Source organism: Trachurus japonicus, chromosome 8, assembly GCF_045865225.1.
Source record: "Trachurus japonicus isolate A0001 chromosome 8, Traja_1.0".
In the NCBI taxonomy this organism is placed as follows: Eukaryota; Metazoa; Chordata; class Actinopteri; order Carangiformes; family Carangidae; genus Trachurus; species Trachurus japonicus.
The window spans coordinates 24,946,094-24,968,697 of NC_140914.1; the positions used below are offsets into that span (position 1 = coordinate 24,946,094).

Genomic DNA, 22,604 nt, shown 5'->3' on the forward strand with positions numbered 1-22,604 from the left:
TACCTTTGAATAAAATGGAAAGCTTGCCACAAGGGGACTGTTTAAATAGCTTAACTTTATTGATAGATAGGTGTTTGAAATAGTTATCTTACAAATCACCAATTTAAGTGTTATAAATAAATGTTATAGTTAGTTAAACTCATGAAATAGGAATATGGAATATAAAGGGTGAAATAACTGGCCAGTGAAGTGGATTAACAGCTGTGGAAAGGGGCGCAGTTGAAAGAGCTAATGAATAAATGGATGAAATACTTTTCAAAATGTAATGGATCAATGCTTGACATTTACATAAAGGTAATGGATAAATGGTTTCACTAAAGGTAACACATGGAAGGCTGAAATAACAAAAGCAAAAGACAAACAGAATAGCTGAATAGCTGAAATACAAATCCCACAGTAATAGGTAAAGTAAAAGCTCAAACATCCATCTTCTGCATGCCCAGGCAGAATAATACAAATGTAAAACAGACGTAACTGACTTGAACACTGACAGTTCGATTGCGGGGGAAAGAAACTGAATTGTAGCGATATCTAGTAAATGTTTATATAATTAACTGAGCCTTATATAATGCAGTTTAAAACACACACAACGAGTGGTGTTAATCAAGGGGTATTCGAGTTCATGGGACAAGTACATTACACTCCCCAGTGTGTGTTTACATAAAGTGTACATATTTCAACAAATGTTCTCATTCCACAGAGGGACATGTTCTGGCTGCTGCACATGCCCATGATTCTTCTTCACTTACTGATGTGAAATGAATGAATAAACATGGTTAGCGGGAGCATGAGGTAAGGACAGAATAAACAGACCTCAGATCGCCCTGCTAAGTTGAGCCTTTGTCCTCAATAAACCCTTCTATTCGTTTTCACACTCCCCTCCTCCTCCTCCTCCTCCTCCTCTCCCCTCTTTCTTCATACCCAATGAGAACTCAATTGTCTAATTCCACGATCCCACATTACAACAGCCAACAGTAATACAAAGCAGTCATGCACAATCAAACGTCATCCTTTTGTCCATTTGCCTCGGGCTTTGAATTTCACTGCTTTTCTGTGAAACTGTTCTTATACCTTATTTTCTGGAAAGCACAATGATTTTCTTTTTAAATATTATTATTATATATTATTTTTTCTCGGAACCTAATAAACGCAGCTGTTTCTAACTGCATTTGCATTGTACACATAGCCAAACATTAGGTCTGTTTCTCAGAAGGACGTATACTAGCGCTAATCATGTTATTTTTTTATTTGCCATGAATCTCTGGCTTTCTCACTTTCTTGATAGATATGACGCTGGAGCCAAATGAAGCTCAATATAAATTAATTCCACTTTACATTACATTTACTCATTTGGGAGATGCTTTTATCCAGAGCGACTCACCGGTGAGGGTCATCAGAGAGACCTTTGTGTAAGTAAGTGCCTTATCTATTCAGTAAGTGCAAGGATATCAAGAAAAGAAGTGCACCAAATGTGCATAGTAAGTGCTAGTTAAGCGTGTTAGGGTACCAGAGGTGTTTGGAGAGGTGGTGCTTTCAGAGGAGATTAGACTTCAACAGATTTTTCAAACTGGAGAGGGACACCCCTGCTCTGACAGGTTTCCCACCGGGGAACCACAGACTGGAAGGTGATTTAGTTAAGAGTTGATGAACACTGTAAAAGCTAACAGGTTAAATTCATTGGATCTGTCACACACATGATGACAATGTAAATTTGTACAATTAACTGTGTGTAAAACATGTGACTGTTGCAGATTATAATTTAAGGATGTGTGATGAAAGTAAAATTCTCTATTTTGGTAGTTTCTGAGTTTCTGATGTCAATACAACAGCGAGGGCCAAGAAGGAGCACAGGCCTTAAGAGACCCAGAAGTCACTTTGGAAGCAAGCATTAGTGACTTGAATTTTATTTAGGCAGCCATGGGTAGCCAGTGTAGGTCAACGAGTAGCAGAGTGACGTGCCCTTTAAGGGCTGATCGAAGACCAGACGGGCTGCTGCATTCTGGGCCATCTGTAAGGGTTTCACGGTCTGCATAAGAGAGGCCTGCCAGAAGGTCATCGCAGTAGTTGAGGCAAGAGATGATCATGGTCTGGACCAAGTGCTGGCCTGATATTTCTTATGTTGTATAAGGGTTAGGGTTTCTCACAACCTGGGTTGATCAGAAGACCGTCATAATACTTTGTTTACAACTCTGTGTTGCTCTCTATCTCTCTCAATCAGCCCATCATGTCATTGCTGTCAAACTTTAAAGCTGTTCACCTCACTTCTGCTCTTGGCTGTCGTTTCGTTGTCTATTGCTGGAAACACCTCCACCTCATTCCCTACCGCCAGTCTTCATATTCAGTGCCAGGTTGAGCTTGTCGGAGTTCATTCCTCATCAAATCCATGTCCTCTCCCTTTTCCCCATTCCACCACCACCGCCGCCAGTGTCTTGTCCCCGTGGTGGGGTTTCCTAAAAGACTCTCACATCTCTCACTTTTCTTCTCTTGTTGAGGCACATGGCATAAAAAATGTATCAGTTCACTCAGAGTGAAGTCTCCACTGATTCAGCTAGACTGGAAACACTTCTGTCTGAGGAAAAAGGGTCCAACTATCAGTACCTCTACAGCTTAATTAGCATTTTATAGCCAAAATGGTGAACTGTACCTTTAAACAGCAAGATAAACTTTTTTGCTGTCAACACATGTAAATAAAGCCACTTTGCAAATCTGTCATACACCACTTTACCAATGCTCCACAAAGAAGTATTCATCATTTCACTAAAATAAAATGAAGCTATAAGAAAAAGAAAAAAAGAGCTTCAAAGAAAACTCTTCTGGACTGGGCCAGAACTGCATAACCACAGGCTACTCTGTAATTCTTGCATTTCTGAAAGTAGCTGGTGCTTAAACCAAAGAATCTGCTTAGATGAAGTATAATTGATGATTTGAGAGTGTTCTCAGTTAGTTATGAGGATAGTATTACAGGTAATAAGATACTTTGCACTCCTGCTTTTGTAATGAGGGTGGCAGAGTGTAAGAACGACTCTGTAAGAAGCTCAAGTCTGTGAACATTTCGAGTGAGTGAACATTTTCTGCACTATAAAAGGCCTAAGCTTTCTGAATTATATCTTGTAATAATTTGACACTACAATATTTAAATAATAGTGCAGGAAATATGAAGCTGGCACTGTTTCATCGACTGAGTTGTCAGGTCAGTGGTTGAGCAGGGTGGTCTCAGGTCACAGAGCGCTCAGAAACCATCCTGGGACAAAATCCTTTCACCGAACAAGTTTCTAATCTTTCACTTTTCTCTTCCATCTCTTGGCCCGCTGGCCTGGGTGGTTGACTCTGAGTATTCAGTCTGAATTAAGCTCTTTCAGCCAACTGTTCAAAGCTCTTTTTGCATGGTTAGCCTCTCTGGTGGCTGCTGCTGAACTGCTTCCCGTTCTATTTCGGGGTTTAAAGGAATGACAGTATTCTCACTCGACTCTCAAGAAAATCCTTTCAATCCACTGTATGGAACACCGCTGGGATTAGGTTGCAGTCTACATTACATAAAAGTGAAGATCACATCCTCGCTGAATGTTAAAACCGAAATAGGAAGCCTCTCATGAGAACAACAAAAACCACTCTCAGAGATTTCAGTGTGGTGGGAATTACGCCTGTAACAGAATTATTTTTATCAATAGAATTGTAGATAAATACATATGAACTGTAGACAATAGATGAGCCTAGAAGATTAGATCTTAGCTTTCAGGAAATAGAATTAAACAAACGTAACAAACTACTAATGTTTTTATTGTGAAGCAAAAAATGCCAATAAGTCTTATGTATAAGTGCATACAGCAAGTTAGGTATGAATTAAAAAATGTATCAATCATGGTCGGGGAGGAGATCTTTTTCTGGAGCATCTTTTACTGAATTGCTTGAAATTCTCTTCACACTCCACCAATTAATTTGCTTTTTCACTAAAATGTCAGTCAACCGTGGAAAGGACAATCCAGTAAAAACACCATCCAATCATTTTCAACACCTTGGACGAATTGATTGGATCGTGATGCGTCTATCAAACTGCCATCTATCCCGCCTTGTCATGCATTGATCGCGTGCATGCTCAGAGTCTTCATTGACTTATGGTACGGGAAAGACGACGCCAGAGCCAGAGCTTATGCTAGCTTGCTAAATTCAACGAAACAGTTGCAACAACATTACGGCAGAAAAGAACAAGCGTTGCGTGTTCCTGTGCTCTGGAGGCGTGGCCTCAGAGAGAAGTCTGAAGAAAGGGGCTCGGACTTCTGAACTGTGTATTTTCAAAATGTATTTTATTGTTTTTTTGTTTGTTTTTAAGGTTCTTTTACCCTTCCTTTAAAGGAGAATTCCGGTCATTTTTGACCCCTAAATCGTTGTCCTGATGGTCACTGATGATTTCTTTACAAAAATAAACGGTCGGAGATATTTTGGACATTACCACTGCACTGCTTCACCGTTTATTTTTGTAAAGAAATCATCACAACAAGGAAAAAGTGTTTGTTTCTGTGGCGGGGAGAGCAGGCGTTCTGCGATTGGATAGTATTGTCTTTCCAGGATGTTTCAGCTTTTTTTTTTTTTGATAGTGATGACAGTAGAGATAGACAGGAAATGGGGAGGCAGAGAGAGGGGGAATGACACGCAGGAAAGGTCTGCCCGACGCGGGATTCGAACCGGGGACGCCTGCGGCGAGGACTGTAGCCTCTACATGGGGCGGCCGCTCTACCCACTGCGCCACGCACCGCCCCATCTTTCCAGGATGTTTCAGAGTTAGGCTATCTGAGGTGAGTGATTACATGCAAAAACACAAATATATAAAAGTTTATACTGTTTATACTGTACACTATATGAGTTCAGTGGTGTGTCATAAGGATTCGAGTCATGTACTATAGGTATTTGATTGTTTTTTGAGTGTTTGTTGTGGTTGAAAGAATTGCCCCCATAGGTTAGCATTGTCGCTATCCCGAGCGTCGTCTTGCCATGGTGCAACTCCGGTTTGCCTGCATCAAATTTAGTAGCGTTTTTTGCTCCCCCCAACACTGGGTGACCATCAGGACAACGATTTAGGGGTCAAAAATGACCGGAATTCTCCTTTAAGCTAAGATTTCTGTCCGACTCCCCATTTCTCCGACCATACATTTCTATATTTTTGCGTCCATTAGTCATCTCCATTAGTCAACCCTAACCATAAACCTTCGCCTAACCATAACCCTCTAGAATAAATCAGATTAATGGGTAGTCGGAGAAATAGACGGTCGGACTGACGTATTGTCCCCGTCTTAACCTTCATATCTTGAATATAAATGCAAGTCATGTGTGAGACATTCAATTGATGTCTGTTCAGTAATAATGTACAGAGCTGTTACAGAATGCTCTTTAGAAATGAGTCCTTTATATGGGATTATAATTAACTTCTTATAAACATCCTGACAATCCAAACACGCTGGTTTAGAGAATCCTCTGTTATCTGTGGTCTGCTGTGATCACAGCAATGTTGTCTATGTGGTTTTAAAAATGAGATACTGTAAGCTGTGTGCAAAGGGAGTGCAGGAAACATGACCTTAGTTGGTCATAGGAGCTTGAGCACTCATGTAACAAGATCCACTTCATGTTATGAAAGGTTAGCGCTTGCCTCATAACAAATTTAGCTGTTTCTTCTTCTTATGACTGTTTGACCTTGATTGAGCAAGTAAAAGGAGTGGAGGACTTTTGTGATGTAAAAACAAAAAAGGCACAACCACCTACTCTCACTTTCAAAGCCGAATGAACTCCTGTTAATTGTTGTCAAAGTACAGAAGGTGCAGCAGCAGATGTTACCTAGATGCTCCTCTGATAGTCAACATCAGATTCAGAGGAAAAGTATTTCAATAGGCAAGAGTTTCGTCATAATGACAGAGAACTCTTACACAATAGATGCTCTTTTTTTCAACAAACCACAAGGTTTGTTTCGTAACTTACTACATTACAAATAAAAGCCCTGTTCACCACAAACACATGCACTCAGTAGTATCTCTCCACCACGAGGAAGCCAGGCCAGTCCTGGAGTTCGGCTAATGTTAGAGGTTCTGCTCCACACCGGGTTATGTTGGAATCAAATAAAAGTGTGATCCCACATTTCTCTCTTTCCTGTGGGACTGAGCAGGTCCCCACTGCAATGCTACAATGCAGTTTATAAACATATGAAAAGTTTCCTTGTCAATCATTTCACACATTTGGTGGAGTGGTCTCTAGTTTGAGTTTGTTGTTTTGCCAGTAAATCCAGATGAACCTCTGCCGATTTTCAAAGTATTACATTCTTCAGCTCAGGGTGTTTGCTTTTATCTTACAACCTGTTTGTTTACCTTTCATGGTATTTCTAGTGTGGCGTGTGCAGACAAAAAAAAAAAAGGATCATATTTGATGCTGAAGAGAAACTCTGTATCTGATGATATGGGCTCTGAGGACACACAGGGCTCCTCCTTTTGCTGATTTTTTATAAACACGTATCCTCGACTGACATGGAGATCAGGACGTCACTGCAGATGGAGAGGGTGAGCAGGGTGAATGAATATTACTGCAGAAGTTCAGCTTTTGCTCAGTTATCTGCTCACATCCGTTATCTGTTCATCTGTATAATGCATTTGTTTTTGAAAGGGAAAAACATAAGAAAACATAAGCGTCCCATGTGATTTCTAAGTGGCACCCTGCAGGATTACACCCAGAAAAGCCTGGGCAGTATATGCAGATCATGTAACAACACTGTTTCTGATGCTGATTGTCTACTTACAGTGCAATCTGTGTGACATGCCTTAGAGGCGTTGTGCTGTGCTGCGTATACTTTGTCATGTCATGTCAAAGGATTTCAGGGAGCGGCCAGATTATCGAACAAACGGAGTATGGCTCACGCCAGGAACAACCTCAACATCTGCTCGTATTCGTGTGGCGAAAGAAAACATGCATAGGAAATGACTATTAAGTGCTGTTGTGATGGCTGAGGTTCAACAACATTAGACCCTCTGCCAAGGCTGCCTCGGGTGAACCTGAGCTCAGGACACTGTGCCACTGTCATGCTGCAATGAACAAGGTGGAAACTGGGCCATCTATATCTGTACAAACCTCTGATTATGAACAGATTATGCAACCGCACAGCATGCTTTACATAACCAGCTTTACATAACATCCATGCACTCCGTCTGTATACACCCTTTGTTCCCAAATTAAATAATTTAATTGCCCCCCTACCCCTTCTCAACCCAGCCATCTGCCTGGCACCGAGTCAACTATGTTAAAAACTTCTGACACCTCAACTCCTCGTCACGGTGAGATTTCTATCTGCATTCATCATGAGACGGAGCTCTCGTCTCGGCCACATTATGATGGGGATGTAAATCAGTGTCTGGGTGAGATAGATGGCGTATTTACACATATCAAACCGCAACAGCAGCTGCTAGGGTGAATGTTGTTTAGTGGGTGAGTTATCTCCGAGGGCTGATGCAGCTGATAACATCGTACATTTCCAGTCGGTTTTCAGTAACACGGACGAACAAATGCTCCGTCTAAGAAAAAGCCTGTGTGACTTTCCAAATCTCCCCTTAAATCCTTCTTCAAATTAAACACCCTTTTTTGCGAGTGTTTGTATTGCATTGGCTGCACTAAGTAGTTCTACATCTAAGGGACTCAATGAAAGCGATTAAGGCCAAAGAAAGTGGAGGGTTTGTTTTCTCAGGGACAACTTTTATTTTTGAAGTATTTTGTGGGGCTTTTATGCCTTCATTTGACAGGACAGTCAGAAAGAGACAGGAAATGGGGGGGGGGGGTGACATGCAGCAAAGGGCCACCGGGGGAATTGAACCGGGCCCGCTGTAGTGAGGACTATAACTTTGTATGTGGGGCGCCTGCTCAACCCAGTGAGCTATACGATGCCCCATTTTTGGGCTTTTTTAATGTCTTAATTATGATAGGACCATATGAGAGACAGGAGATCAGGGGAGAGAGAGATGGGGATGACATGCAGCAAAGGGCCATGAGTTAGATTCAAACATGCTACATCCTACATGGGCTGCACTCTACAGGGTTTCTCATCCCAGACTCACTCTTACTTTTGATGATTTATGGACAAAAAAAGGTCAGAGTTACATCACACAGATGACGAGGTTTTTATATTTGACCATGAGGAAGCTGTCCATATTTAGTCATGTAACTGATGTGACCGACAGTCAAACAGCTCATCTCAAAATAACCTTTACACAGAACATTTGCAGGTGCAAAATTGACCTTTCTATTCAGACTGAGGGCACAAACAACACAGACAAAGGAGAATGAGCAGCTATAGCCACTGTGTAAACTGGTACAATCCATCCCTTGCATATGGGTTGATGATCGTGTAAGTGACAGAGCCTCCATGAGAGTTGCTTTGATTGTATGTTTTTAAAACCTATTACAAAGTAGGGCTGTTCAATTTTGCCCAAAAATAAAATCCAGATTTCCTTCTCTCTAAAACCGATTTCTGATTACGATTACGATTTTTTTTTGTGAAATGACAAACTATTTTATGTGTGCTGTTTATGTGTCTTTAAATGGACCTGGAGTCTAATAATAATCTATCCATCTATCTATCTATTTATCTATTATTATTAATACACATAGGTACTTACAACAGACAAACAAACAAAAAATAGTTTTTATAGCTTTTCTGTCTTTCATATTGTGTAGTTTGTAATTTGAAATTCATGAAAATTAGTTTTTTTGGGTGTCCATTTACATTTATGGATGTAGTACTTTCCTTGCAAAATAAAAAGATTCAACAAATCTATCTAGCCTCCGTGATATGACGACTCGCCACCGCTGAAGAACTCAGCTGTGATGCTAAAGACCTAAACCAAGTAGAGTCGAGCTGAGAAGAGCTGTAGTGGAAAAAGGCCATTGGTCTTTTTGGCAACGAGGGGAGATCGTGATGGGAGGAAGGAGGCAGTAGTCACTACGGTAACCCAGCGCAGCCCAGATACATGGGGGGCTGTACCGTAATTACCCTATCGATTTTACGATTTCACGTTTTTAACATCGTCCTAACTAAATAATCGCAATTAGAATTTTAAAACGATTACTCCAACAGGCCTATTACGAAGCTGATCTCACCGTTTCATCCTCCAGCGCAGCCACAGTGTTTCTGGTTTAGACAGCAACGTGATGGACAGGTGACAGGTCTGTTTACTCTAAGAAGACTGTTTACTCAAAAAAGACATTACAGGAAAATGGGTGAAAATGAGTGGGTGTTACATTTACATCAATCAATCAGAGCTCATAAATCCAGAGCAATTTGAGCCGGGTGCGAATGTTGTTGACTTGTTGTATTGATTGCAGCCCTGACAAATGCCTGATGTCAGTGATGTTAGTGGGTTTTTTGACCAGTGAGAAAGGGGCTATAAATGTCAGACTACCGGCTTATCAACACATTACTAAATCTGTGATATAAAGTCTTCAGTTAGTATGAAAGAAACTCACCAGTAACTTAACTGCTTGATTATAATTTAGAAAAATGCTTCTATTAGTACAGTTTTGCGCATGTTGTGCAGATTTCCCTGTGATTTCAATTAATCCTCCCACATTCTCGAGAGACACGTCCCCTCTAATATATGTAATTTGTTTTATGAGCATTTCATAAGCCAGCCCCCACCCCACCATCATCCCCAAACGATCAAAAGTGGTTGCTTTGGTAACAGTGTGACGTATTTCAGAGCCTAAGAATAGAAGCATGAGGAGGGAAGTGGGTCTGAGGCTCTTGGCTTCGCAGTCGGTCTGAGAGCCTTTCCAAATGTTTTCCCTCTAATGTGTGTCGGAGGCCAGTGCTCAAGTGATGCTGACATTTCTGTCTGATTACGGCGCAGACAGCGGGGTCTGTGTTGACACTGTGCTGGAGAGGTTACCTGCTTGTGGTTTCCCAGATTTGACACACAAAAAACACACACACACACACACACACACACACACTTCACCTGGCTGGTGGAGTTGGAAAGCAGACTGAGGTCAGGAGTGATGCAGTGAGCCGAGGGATGGCTGAAACATTTGGGAGGGGGAGCATGTACCACTGACAACAAATCATCAATAAACATATACCCACATGAGTTCAGACACATGCACACGCTCTGCTTGTTATGAAACAAACCCCCCAAGCCAAACAAACTGAGTCATAGCCTATTTATAGACACCGCAATACATCTCTCATGTGTATGAGCCTTGGATAGGCACTGTGCGTCTGCGGTATAGACAAGCTGTTACATAAATACATGTCTCAGGGGACCGGTGATTCACAACATGAGCATAGTTCTCTTTTTAAACTGCATTTTTCTTAGTCACCAGCCAAACAAAGAAATAAATGATTACCAAGAGAGCCCAATATGGTTGTAAATGTGTATTTTGCCAGGTAGCTATAAATGTTAAAGCAGAATTTGGCAAAACAGAATAGCTTACAGTATTCACTTTGTTTCTGAGGGTTGAAAAGATCCACACAGCTCTATGAAGCTGCCCTGGTCATAAATTTCAATTGTTTGCACAAAATTAACACATGACTTTCACTGGTTGTACTAGCTAAGCTAACCAGCTGCTGGTGCAACACACAAATGAACACACCATGTCTTGTGTGTTAAGTTTGTTAAGTTAATCACTGAAGGGGAAACAATGACACAGTGTAGTTTTATGGGCCAAGGCAGAGTGGGACATGTTGATTTCACAATTTAATTTCTTTGCAGATTAAACAAACAAGATGTAACGAGTTGATTGTGATAGTTTAATGGTGTTGGAATGTGTTACCTTTGGACTTCTCTTTGTCTCTGACTCAGGAGGTACAGCGGGTCATCATCATCATCAAAAGGTCAGCGGTCTGATTCTCCATAGAAGAGTTCTGTACGTGCAGAAAAAAGTACAGCATGAAAATGTGTGTGTGTGTGTGTGTGTGTGTGTGTGTGTGTGTGTGTGTGTGTGTGTGTGTGTGTGTGTGTGTGTGTGGTAGAAACTGATGTGTGTGTGAGACTGTGAGTGGGTGAAATTGGCTTATAGTGTGTGCTTTGAGTGGTTGATAACAGTAGAGAAGTGCTATAGAAGTGCAGTCCATTTACCATTTAAACTAAGCTAACTAGCCCCTGGTTGTAACTTCATATGAAAGACAGTGACACGTAGACATGAGTGGTGTCCAATTCTGAAGAAAAGATAAAATTCTAACTTTAGAAATGTTTTACATTATGACAAATTAATAAGCCAATAAAAAGACAAAAAACACAGTCGTTTACTGATCTCAGGAAGAAAACTACATTTTTACGGGATATACTACACACATTATCAGTGGCAGTACCAGTCCAGATAGGAAATGTGCAGCTATGAGCAGTGTGTGTGTAGATACTGCAACCGAGAGTGTGTTGGTACACTCTGTGCCAAAATAGAAAGAGAAGAAGAGAGGGAGTAAACAGCAAAACAGAATTTAATTTAGAGTGGTAAACATGTTGAGGGGTCAGAGGAATGTGTGTTACTTATGAAGCTGGATTTGTTAATATCTAATGTTACTGAGGGCGTAAGAAAGAGCTCATCTTATCTTTCATAATGTCGGTCGTCTAGGACTGAGTGTTATCACATTAGATAACATTACATGGCAGGTGAAATGAGGCCAAGCTGGCATGTAGCGGGATGATACCATGCTGGTGCAGCACAGTTCCGCGGCACACTGTGTCACTGCAGAGGGATTTTCTAAAGCCGAAGCCATAATGAAGCAAACATGAAAGAGAGGGGGGGGGGGGTTTATGACCTCATACAATAATTAACACTCAGCGGCAGTGCGGGGATGTTAGGACACCGCAGAAGAAAGCAGAGGGATTAGAGGAGGAATATGTGAGGAATCTGAGTGGAGACAAAATGAAACAGCAGCTGGAGAAAGGATCAGAGAAAGTGGTGCTACGACGCTCAGCTGGAGGCGATGGTCGGCCATCTATGTGACCTTCTTCCGGCAGCAACAAACTGTGTCACCGGAGTGATGGCCTCCTCCCATCCCCATCCTCCTCTCTGGACTTCCCCTGTGGTCTAGTTCTGGGTGTATTTTAAGCTCGTCCTGCAGGGAACTTTACATAACATGCCTCTTTCCGTCAACTTTGGCTAACACCTCCCAGCTCATCTGTCTGACTGTCAGTGGCTGTTTTCGTGAAGCCGGTCAGCCGGTGTAGCAGTCTTGCTGTTGAGTCTTGTCTGTGCCACCTACTTGGCAAGAACAGAGCATAGATATTTATATCCATCCATCCAGCCTGCTGCCCACTACTGCTGCGGATATAATCTACCCCAGAGCTGATGAATTATGAAGAAAGCCAGGATGCACTGTCTGGGGCTGTGAAATATCATTGTGAAAGCCTTTTTAAATGTTCATGTTAGAAACAGTTGTATTTGCTGCCATGCTGCCAGAGCTCTCTGCCGGTTTTATAACTTCTACCATTCATCCATTTACTGCTACCAACAGATCCAGAGACCCATTACTGCTGATACTGCACAGCCATAATGTGCATGTGCTGTAATAATTACCAAAGATGTTTCCTGGAAAGAGCATATAGCACATAACTTTAGACTAATTATAGGGCAAATACAGTTGCAGTTCTGAAACTGTCTCTTAAGTTTGGTTTGTTAATCCTGAATGAACTCACTGGAAAAACTCATTCAAGTTTCATGAGGGGCTGCTAATGATTGTTTTTAATGTTGACTAATCCAGGTCCATATCAAAAATCAGAAATACGCCTGCTGCATTTCAATCATACAGTCAAAAACGCATCAAAACCTCATACTGTGGTAGTATGTGGTATACCACAGTATGAGGTTGAGAATTTGTAAGCATTGTATGAATAATGACATCAGAATTGACTCATGAACTTTTAAACAGAAAGAAAAGTTCTGATTTCACCTACTGCTAGTTTATTAAACTAAGGTTAGTGTTAGAACAGATGAACATCACTGTGTTCAGTTAACTTTTGTTTCCCATGGATTCATTTTCAATCACACATGAAGTGGAATGATGAGTTTCATTAGTGAACCAAGAGACGCACTTGACATCAAGTTTTCCTTATGGGTTAGGAAGTCTTTGACTGAAAAACACAGGAAACCATTAGTCACTCAAAGTGAAAGCTGCACCTCTAATCACTGTATCTATATAAAAAAAATAATGTGTACATGTCTTGTGTATGGCAAAACCACCTACCGTACCGGTATATTTGATTTACTGACCGGTACTTGACAGGGGAACCAATATCAGACATCACCAGCCTTCAAGACAAACGGAGAAAAACCAGTCCATAAATGGAATAAACTTTGCCTATATGTCGCTCACACACTTGTCTTAACACGCTGATGCTTAACCTTTACTTATCACCTTCAATTATCGTCTTTTCACTATTGCCCTTTAAATGCTGTCGTTTATTACATATAGTTATGGTTTTCAGTTTGCATGTTTCGGCCTGTCAGTGTGACTAAAAGTTGTGCAAATATTTGCAAGCTCCCTTGAGACATGAGATGTTTTTCAGAGGAGGCTACATGCTGTTTACTGGGTTATCTGCCCTCTTTTCTCTGCAGGTCAAAGCTACAAGGTGAGCTGTTCCATAATAAGAGCCTCCGCCAGAATGTCAAGAATTCAGCCTGAACCTGTTGAACCCTTGTGGGCCCTCCTCTCTTTATGTTGTTTTCCTACTAAGTCAGATGACTGCAACACAATCCTCACTCACTGATGCTTGCATTGGGTAACAGCACTTTGAAGAAAAACAAAACTGTCCATGCAATGAGTGTGTACAGATAAAATAATCTGCTTTATCTGAGTTTATATCTGTTTTGTGAACATCTTTCCTGAGAAATTAGCAGATGTCATTTTTAGACACTCATTTTATAGATGTGTCGATATAAGGCAGTGCTAAGATCCTCTTTAAAATACATTTTTTTTGTTCATTTCCAAGGAGGTCTAATGCAGAACCACTTTCTCAAGTAGGAGTGTTACACATATTTCAAAAGTTGAACTGCACACCAGATGTATGGTGTAACTCACTTCCTGTTGCATAAATCAAACTGACATAGTGATTTGGTGAAAATGTTCTTGTATTAAACGACCATAAATCTATCCGTCCAGAAATAACAACCAGCTCATGTAAAACTTCTCCATCCTCCCAATGTCTCCCACAAGTCAGTCACAGAAAAGTATTTGATCATTTTAAATGAAAAGCGCTTACCACAGTCGGTGGAGAAATGAAGAAGAGCCTAAAAAAATCATATTAAAACGTTCACTTAGGGAAACGCTGTAGGAGTGTAATTTTAGTTTTATTAAATATTTAACCCACATAGTCAAGTTGATTGAATCTGCAGTTTCACAGATTTAGCGGTTGTCTTCAAAGCGAGCCCCTGCCACTGTTACAACCCACAGGTGCCAGTGCCTTACAGAGCCAACTCACTACTAATGTAATTTACCAATCAATCATTTCTGAGTATGCCTCACGGCAGATTGACCTACTTAAATACAACTATCTGCGTACAGTTTGTTTGCCGTTTGTGCCAGCGATCCATTTTATTGACTTGGGAAGTTTATGGAGCCTGAATGGCATCGTTTCCAGTAGTTTAAGCAGCTTTTATGGCATGGTGTATTGTTGTGGGCGCAGGGGATGTACTACACAAGCAGTACATGGACAACATGAGGCTGCCCAGCATTACCGTCTGTCCTCCTCTGCTCTCAGTGACATGGCTAAGCTGCTATCGTATGTAGTCTGCTCTGTTAGCCTCCAACCAGGAGGAGGCCAGACTGTTCAATTCTCATCTTTTCAGCATGTAGAGGAAAAAAGTAGAATTAGTAAAACACACACACAAATATATCAACCACATAAAATATGGTACCAGTGATTACAATGAAATGGATTTAACAACAACACAAGTCGGAGAATGCTATTGGCAGCTGATCAACAACGGTAAGGGAACAGGTTGAAATACGCTTATTCACTTTCCCTTTCTTCAGAAATATGCTAATTCACTTTGCTGCTAAGCGGTAGATCAACAGTGCTCTCATATTTATACAAAGGATAACACCAACAGCCAGGGAGGAAACAGGGCTAATAAAACCTACAGCAGTATGAGTTTGAATTTTAAAAAGGTATCATGTCTTAACTAGTGATCTTCAGAGGTGATGGTAGGCAGATTGTGTTTTGCTCAGACAGAGCCAAGCATCAAGTTTCACATTTTTTAGCTCTGCTACTAAGATAAGCTAAGTGACTGAGAGCATCACATTCACCCTATAGCAGTGGTTTCTATTCTGTGGATCCTGTGGAAGTGTTTCAAAACAGTTCAATTCTGTGACAATCACTGGAGAATAACAATGAACAGCTGGTTACAAACAGGAAGTTAAATGCAGATGGGAATCAACAAGTGAGTTCTCCTTTGTCAAACAAAGGAAAAATAAGGCTTTCCCTGTTTTCTGCTCAGTCCTAAACATTCATTTATTATCACTGACATACCCATAAAACATAAAGTATTCTGAAAATGTATTGTTCGGCCTCTGTATTGTTACAGGTTCATATATGGGTCGATTACATTTTGGAGAATTTCATGTTCCCTATGATTTGGGGGGAAAAGTTGGGAACCACTTAGAAATGGTTCCAAACTTTTCATCTATGAAGATGAGAATGACATCAATCTTTTCAAATAAATATCTCCAATAGAAGTGTATTTCTCGCTGTTTTAGACTTTGTTTGTTGACTCTCTTCGAGGCAGAATGGAGCAACATTTATGTGGAAAGTTCCACATTAACAAAGCAGCTACTGTACTGTGACTGTACAGGCACCGGCCTCTGCCTCTATCAGAGACCAAAGGTGGCCAAACAAGTGAGGGTCAAGGGGCTCAGAGTGTATCTCACTGTCGACCTCAGGACGTTTGCTCAGGGGGTTTACATATGTGATACGACACAGTACATGCAGGTCATTGTCTCCTCTACGCACACGCACACATACACAAGTGTTCACTGTAAAAACAGAGGTCAGATGAGGCTTTCTGCCAAGGCCTCCATGCTGATCTCACACTTTGCACACAAAGCCACGTGTTGCCCGCCGCCCAACATATAGCCATAGGTAACAGCAGGCTGCAAATATACACCCAAACACACACACACACACACATACGGTCTAGTGTTGTCTTCCAAGGCACTGCGGAGGACCGATCACACTTTGGGGTAACAATGAGTCAGATGTTGTGTAACGCACTGGATAAAGATGTGAACCAATGACAGCTGCAACCATGTGTTGTCTAAACCAACAGGAAAAATCTGAACTGTGCGGTCGGTATTAAAAGCGCTGTGAATTACTATTCATTATGCACTATTACGTGCTGTGAAATGTGTATCTTACTGTGACACATTACATAATTTTGCAGGGTCTGACAGTGCCGCAGCAGCACCACAGGCAGCAGCCGTCTGACTGCCCGGCCTCGCTGGATCTTTATGTTGCCTTGAATGCACTATTTACGCATCGCGCCGTTTCCCAACAATTCCCTGAAAAGGAACTTTTACCTTAGGAAGGTTCCGGGAAAAGCACTGCCGGCAAAAGGAGGCCGTGTTTGAGTGCAACACTTTCATACCTTTGTCTCCTCAGAAATTCCTGAAACCTGCTTGTGACATGCGTGACCGGATTAACCTGTTTGGGGGGGCCCCGTGGCAAAGATTTGTTTTTCAGCTCCTGCCGTCTTCCCCACCTACTGCCCTCTGTCCAATGTCATTGTCCTCATCGCCTCCAAGTTCACATTAACTCCTGTGCAACAATTTCTCATACTTACGAGTACTTTGTATTATTTTCTGGTAATCTGATTATACTTTATTAGGAATGTGCATCATGTGAGCACAATGTAAACTAAAAACAAGCTCATGTCGGATGTGAGGGACTTTGTGCTCCACATCCACTTTTGAGGTTGTATTTGTGCTGTTTCTATATGCCATTGTTTACAACTTGTATATTAATGTTTGTGTTCAAATTGGTTTTATTAACTGTTGTATGTTTAAAAAAAAAACACTTGCAAAATCAGACATGTTTTGTAAACTGTATAAAATAATTTGACATGCTTATGTTTTGTGTGTGAGATATGCATGAAGAAAAGTATAATCCTTCTATTTGCAAAAAAAAAGTCATTAAAGATAAAGCAGCTCTATACATTTGGAGTAAGAGCTCTAACTGCCTATTTAAACTTCTTATCAACAAAGTGCTAGCAGAAAAGCAAACACACATATCTGGGATTTGGGGTGAGGGTGGGGGGTGCTGCCAACTACTGTCAACACCAATCACAGACGCACAGGAAAATCCATCGTATTTTATAACGTTTTCTGAGACCCTGACTAACTGAGCTGAAGGCTTTTTTTTTCTTTTCTTTTTTTCTTTTTTTTTTACCCTGTAGTGAACTTTGTCATCTGTCAAACTCATAAATAATTCTTATAAAATTGCAGAGTTATTAAATACCAAGCTGATGGAGGAATGATAAGGATGTTTTAGAGCTGTTAAACAAATGAAATCAAAGGATTTCATTCTTCTCAGACTGTAAATCCCTTTTAGGTAAATTTGTTTTTTGTGATGTTAGGTTATATAAACCTCCAGACCTGAACGTTATGACTAAAGAATATAAAAAGCACTTAAATATTCAATATCTTCTGTGACTTATACGCTTTTAGAGCACGACTGAGTCACAGCAACTGCCTCTTGTATGCCTGGGGGAGACTCAGAGGCGCAACATTACCTAATTGTAGAGGGGAGATTATCCTGTCAGAGGGGGCGGGGCGAAGGAGGTCAGATGATGATGGCGATGGTGATGATGATGATGGAACAGCGAGGCTATGTTATGTGAAAGCCGATAGGAGCTTTCCTCTGGATGGCGAGGTGGGGGGGAGAGAGGGAGGGAGGAGAGAAGGGTGGGGGCGGGGGTCACAGAGAGAGAGGCGGTGTCAGAAACACACACACAAACAGGGCCCCGCTGGTTCAAGTGAGGATAGGGACCGTCCTGAGCTGAACTCAACGTTACAAATAGGAGCCGCGGCATTCCAAGTGGAGCAGAGTGGAGGTGCGCCACACCGATGATAATATTAAGTAACAGCGCCGAGTGGATCTGCGGCATTAAACCAGAGAGGGAGACAGAGAAAAGCGCTTCTTCCTGAACCGGACCACGAGACGTTAGGAGACGCGGATGAGTCATGCGCACCGGCGGAGAAAACTGATCATTCTTCTAAGGTAACATTATTTTTAACTCGGGGTTTCCTCCGATTTGGAATTGTAATGTTGTGTTGGGCTGGTTTTAATTAGAAAAGCTATAAGGAAGCGGGGTTACTATTGCACCAATTAAAGTAACAACGTGATGCATTGAAATTAAATAACCAACCCAAAAAGTCGATTTAACATCTTAATAAACGTTAAAAATAACTTAAAGCTGCAACTCCTCCAACTGCTTTGTGGCCGGTGTCTGTGATTTAAAGATGAAATGGGAATACGTTGCAGGTTTATGCTGGAAATGATCATTTATTCGCTTTTTCTGCATATAAAAAGATCCTCTTTAGTTTTACTGTATAAATGAAGGAAGCTTCACCGAGACAGAGTTGGTAACTTACTACGGAAATAAATAGTCAATGTGATCTGTGATTAAAATGTAGGTCTGAGATATCGGTGATGCTGAGTGTTAAGTCAGGTCAGCTGTAGTTAACAGGAACCGTCCGGAGATCAGCGCGTCCCTGTCAGACAGCGGACCGGTGCTGATGAAGCAAGTGAAACAGTCAGAGAGGAAACCGATCACGTAACTGTGCTGAAGACAGAATAAGAGTGACTGACCTAAAATGTTTATTTAGGTCTCAGACTAAATACAAATGTAGGTTAAGAGCTTAACAGGTTAATGGCACATTGCAATCAAGCTGTTTTTTCTCGTATTGACAAAGGCTGCTGTGTGCAGCACTGCTGCCAAAAGTCCTGTATGGAGAATTGGGGTTGTGTTCACAATGCACATTGTCCCATATTGGTGGTATAATGAGCCTTGCAAGGTTATGGTACAAGTCGCTCCCGTTTCATTGGAGAGATGTAATGAGGTTACATAATATTGTGGTGTAATGGCTCTTGCGTAACCGCTAAATCCCTCTTCTCCTGTCCTTCCACAGCTTTGGTCACTAGGTGGCACTGTTGCTGCATCATCTCCTCCCAGAGATCCTGAGAGTCGATTGAACACTCAGCACCACACAGCGGCTCTCTCCGGTCTGAGCAGTGAAGTGAGGGGAAGCTCGTTGGAACCCCTGCGAGGCGAGATGTTTGAAGAGGAGTCCCAGCAGATGAGAGGGCAGCGGGACGGAGCTGTGCTGCAGACACTGGAGCCACCTGCAAGAGCAGCGACTCCAGGTGGAGGTGGAGAAGGAGGAGCGGGGTCCATGTCCTTCACAGATGAAGCCGTGTCCATCCTCACCTCCAACAGCCTGTTGGCGCGCTCCCTCCTGGGTCGTGGCTCTGCCATCAAACGCAAAGAGAGTCCCTCTTCCAGCAATCGGCGTAAGCGCGAGTTCATCCCCCATGACAAAAAAGATGACGGCTACTGGGACAAGAGGAGGAAGAACAATGAGGCGGCGAAGCGCTCCAGGGAAAAGAGGCGTGTGAACGACATGGTCCTGGAGAGTCGTGTCCTGGCCCTGCTGGAGGAGAACGCCCGTCTCAGGGCAGAGCTCCTGGCCCTCAAGTTCCGCTTTGGCCTGGTCAAAGACCCCTCCAATACCCCTATCTTACCCCTCACCACGGCGTCTCAGCACAGCGCTCAGGCCTTGACACCCCACTATTATCTCCATGGCGGTGACGGAGTCCTGCCCAGCTCCTCAGCCTCACATCCCAACACCCAGACAGGCCAGCTGAACACCCGGGGGTCCAGAGATGCCGGTAATATGTCAGAGGACTCTGGATTCTCCACACCGGGTGGGTCCAGCGTGGGCAGCCCGATCTTCTTTGAAGACCGACTGAGCGATCATGGGAAATTATCACCGCACAGGGCAGAGGAGCTGGGCTACGACCTCCACCACTCCCCGGCCGAGGTCCACCACACCGCAGAGCTCACCGGGGGGAGGCTGGACCAAGCCGAGGGGATGAAAAACCTGCCTCACAAGCTGCGTTTCAAGACGCCGGGGAGCAGCGACACCGGCGACACCGCAGGCGACAACAGGCGCAGTCCCATGTCGCACACGGCGGGACGAGAAGGTCCGAGAGAGACCGTCAACAAAGGACTGAGCGGAGGTGAAGGGAGAGCAGGGCACTGCGCCGGCCCCTGGCTGCAGCAGCTGGAGGGAGAGGAGGGCAGGAGGGGGAGGCAGTCCCCTCAGTACGCCTCGGCTGCCAGCTACAGCCTCCAGCCCCCTCCCACACAAGGACAAACTGAAGTCCAGTATCAACACGAGAACACTTTCCTGAAGACTCAGCTCAGCTCTCTGAGCGAGGAGGTGGCTCAGCTGAAGAAGCTTTTCACAGAACAGCTCATGGCCAAAGTCAACTGAAGTGAGTCAGTCGGTGTTTGCCAGCGTCTAGACTTTTAAGGACAAAACCATGTTTTACTGTAAGTGAGCCTATTAAAATTCTGCAGAGGAAACACGGGTGTTGGACCTTGCAGATGTTTTACAAGGACTGATGAAACCCAACTTTCAAAGTCTAACAATGTGTCGTTTTTCTTTCATATACACTGTACAATATTGTAATAAATGTCTATAAGCATTCATTCATTCTCATAACCTGCTGTCTAACACAACTACTTAATCCCAGCTCAGATCAGTGTTGCTCCGACAGTTTTACCTGTTAATAGTGTTTGTTAGGTGTATAATAGTTTTTCAGTTCCATACACTGTGACAACTAAAAACACACACAACTGTTTACATCACACCAATACAATGCAAGTTTAACTAAAAACAGCCTCACTCCATGTAGAAACCGGTTCTCGTGGTTCAGAAGCTCCATTCAACGCAGTTGGAAATCAACCGGCAATTTGTCAGTGCATCACAATGGAGGACGTGTTTGCAGTTTTGTAATTAGAGTGGTAAGACTCTCACCACTGCTAAGACGGGTCTCTTAAACCCATGCAAACACAGGCAGAGACAGACAGTAAATACACAGAAATGCAATTATTAGCTCTCAAAACCTCCATTAGTCGTGAAGGCTGGAGGAAAGCTTTGTTGGCCTTGTGTACTGTAAAAAAAAAAAAAAAACTATGTCACATCATGTCTGGTTTCCATTTCAGGAGCACACACTGTAACACAAACTGTTTTGGTGTTTCACATCCCAATTTAGTCTCTGTTGATGCTCAGTTTGAATATATTTTATATGTGTTTTCTGTACTGAAGTGATGACAGGAGTTTAAAGTCTGCTGTGTCTCTGTACGTTTTCATATTCAAAATAAATACATTTGACAGATTAAGCGTTGTGGTGATGAGTTGATCAATACATGGGGAAATCCTTAAAGGGGAAGGACAATGACAAGATTGTTAAGTTTCAAAATAATAGCCCCAATGATGTCATGGTGATGTCAATGGGGTTATTTCAGCTTGAGTTTGGGATTTTAAATGTTTAACAGGAAGCAAGAGCTGCTGACTTGAATTGTGGATTTTGGAAGTCAGGGGGTAGAAACAAAAAAGCTCCTAAATTACTATAATTATGGGATTTACATCCACTACGTTCAGAATATTTCACTATTAGCTGTTTGACTTTGTCAGTGGTTTTTAGGTTTCATGTCCCTAAATCTTTTTAAAAGTGCAAGATAAAATCTGTGAAGTGTCCCTTTAAACACCAACATAACGCTTCACAGTCATTACTGTGAATAGCATCTAGCAATCAAACTAAACATCTGAGCATGAACACACAAAGGCTCCTTTGAACCTCCACGTGATTTTACTAATGACGGATAAATGCATCTCAGTCGAGAGAATAATGCCAAGGATAAACAAGAGAAGGGCGAGGTTTGACTGACAGGTGCTGACAAATGCAGGCGGTGAGAAGTGCACTTGGCAGGTTCCTCTCCCACAATCTCTGCAGGCTAGACAGTCTCACAACCAGACAGAGACAAAGACAAAGCGTCTGCTGTTACCCAACCTGTATAGGGCTTTACAATATGAAAGCTTTAATTATACAGCCTGGAGGGGAATTCACAGTCAAAGAGGAATGAGTGACAGAATTTACAGGATTATAAAATCACGTTGTGTAAATAAAGATTCTTATAATACTTTGCTGATGTGGCTCTTTGTCATAAGTGCCATAGTGTTGGAATTTCAGTACAGATTTACGTATATCCACTCAAATCTGGAACTCACCTTTTTGGTGTCAGCAGGGGGCAGCAGAGACAACACCTTCAGCACAGACAAGGAGCCATAGAGTCTGTGTTTGGCTTTCTACTTTATATACCGTAAATCATGCTCTCACTATCACAGCTATTTTTATTGTTCCTGCTGGTCAAGTTAGTAGAAATTATAGATATTTATTTTTTTAGCTACTGTGCTGATGGTTTTTTTTGTGATTCTACGTGACTGAATTTAGGAGAAAACATTCAGAGGCAAATGATCAGGTACGAAAAGGTCAATTGAATTTAGAGAAAATAAATATTCG

General features: G+C 42.2%; 1 protein-coding gene across 2 annotated transcripts; it reads left to right on the forward strand.

Moving 5' to 3' along the window:
- The first annotated feature begins 17,996 nt into the window (after nt 1–17,996).
- LOC146983377 (uncharacterized) lies at nt 17,997–21,421 on the forward strand. 2 transcript variants are annotated; one of them, XM_085784911.1, is made up of 2 exons: nt 17,997–18,233; nt 19,145–21,421. In XM_085784911.1, the coding sequence occupies exon 2, from the start codon at nt 19,289–19,291 to the stop codon at nt 20,510–20,512; it is 1,224 nt and encodes a 407-aa protein (XP_085641037.1). In that variant the 5' UTR covers nt 17,997–18,233; nt 19,145–19,288; the 3' UTR covers nt 20,513–21,421. The 2 variants fall into 2 exon arrangements, with proteins under 2 accessions (XP_085641037.1, XP_085641039.1); XM_085784913.1 differs by having other exon boundaries at nt 19,158–21,421.
- Nucleotides 21,422–22,604: the final 1,183 nt, after the last annotated feature.

Coding starts and splice junctions, on each gene's coding strand:
- LOC146983377 (XM_085784911.1), top strand. CDS start 19,289: ATGTTTGAAGAGGAGTCCCAGCAGATGAGAGGGCAGCGGGACGGAGCT.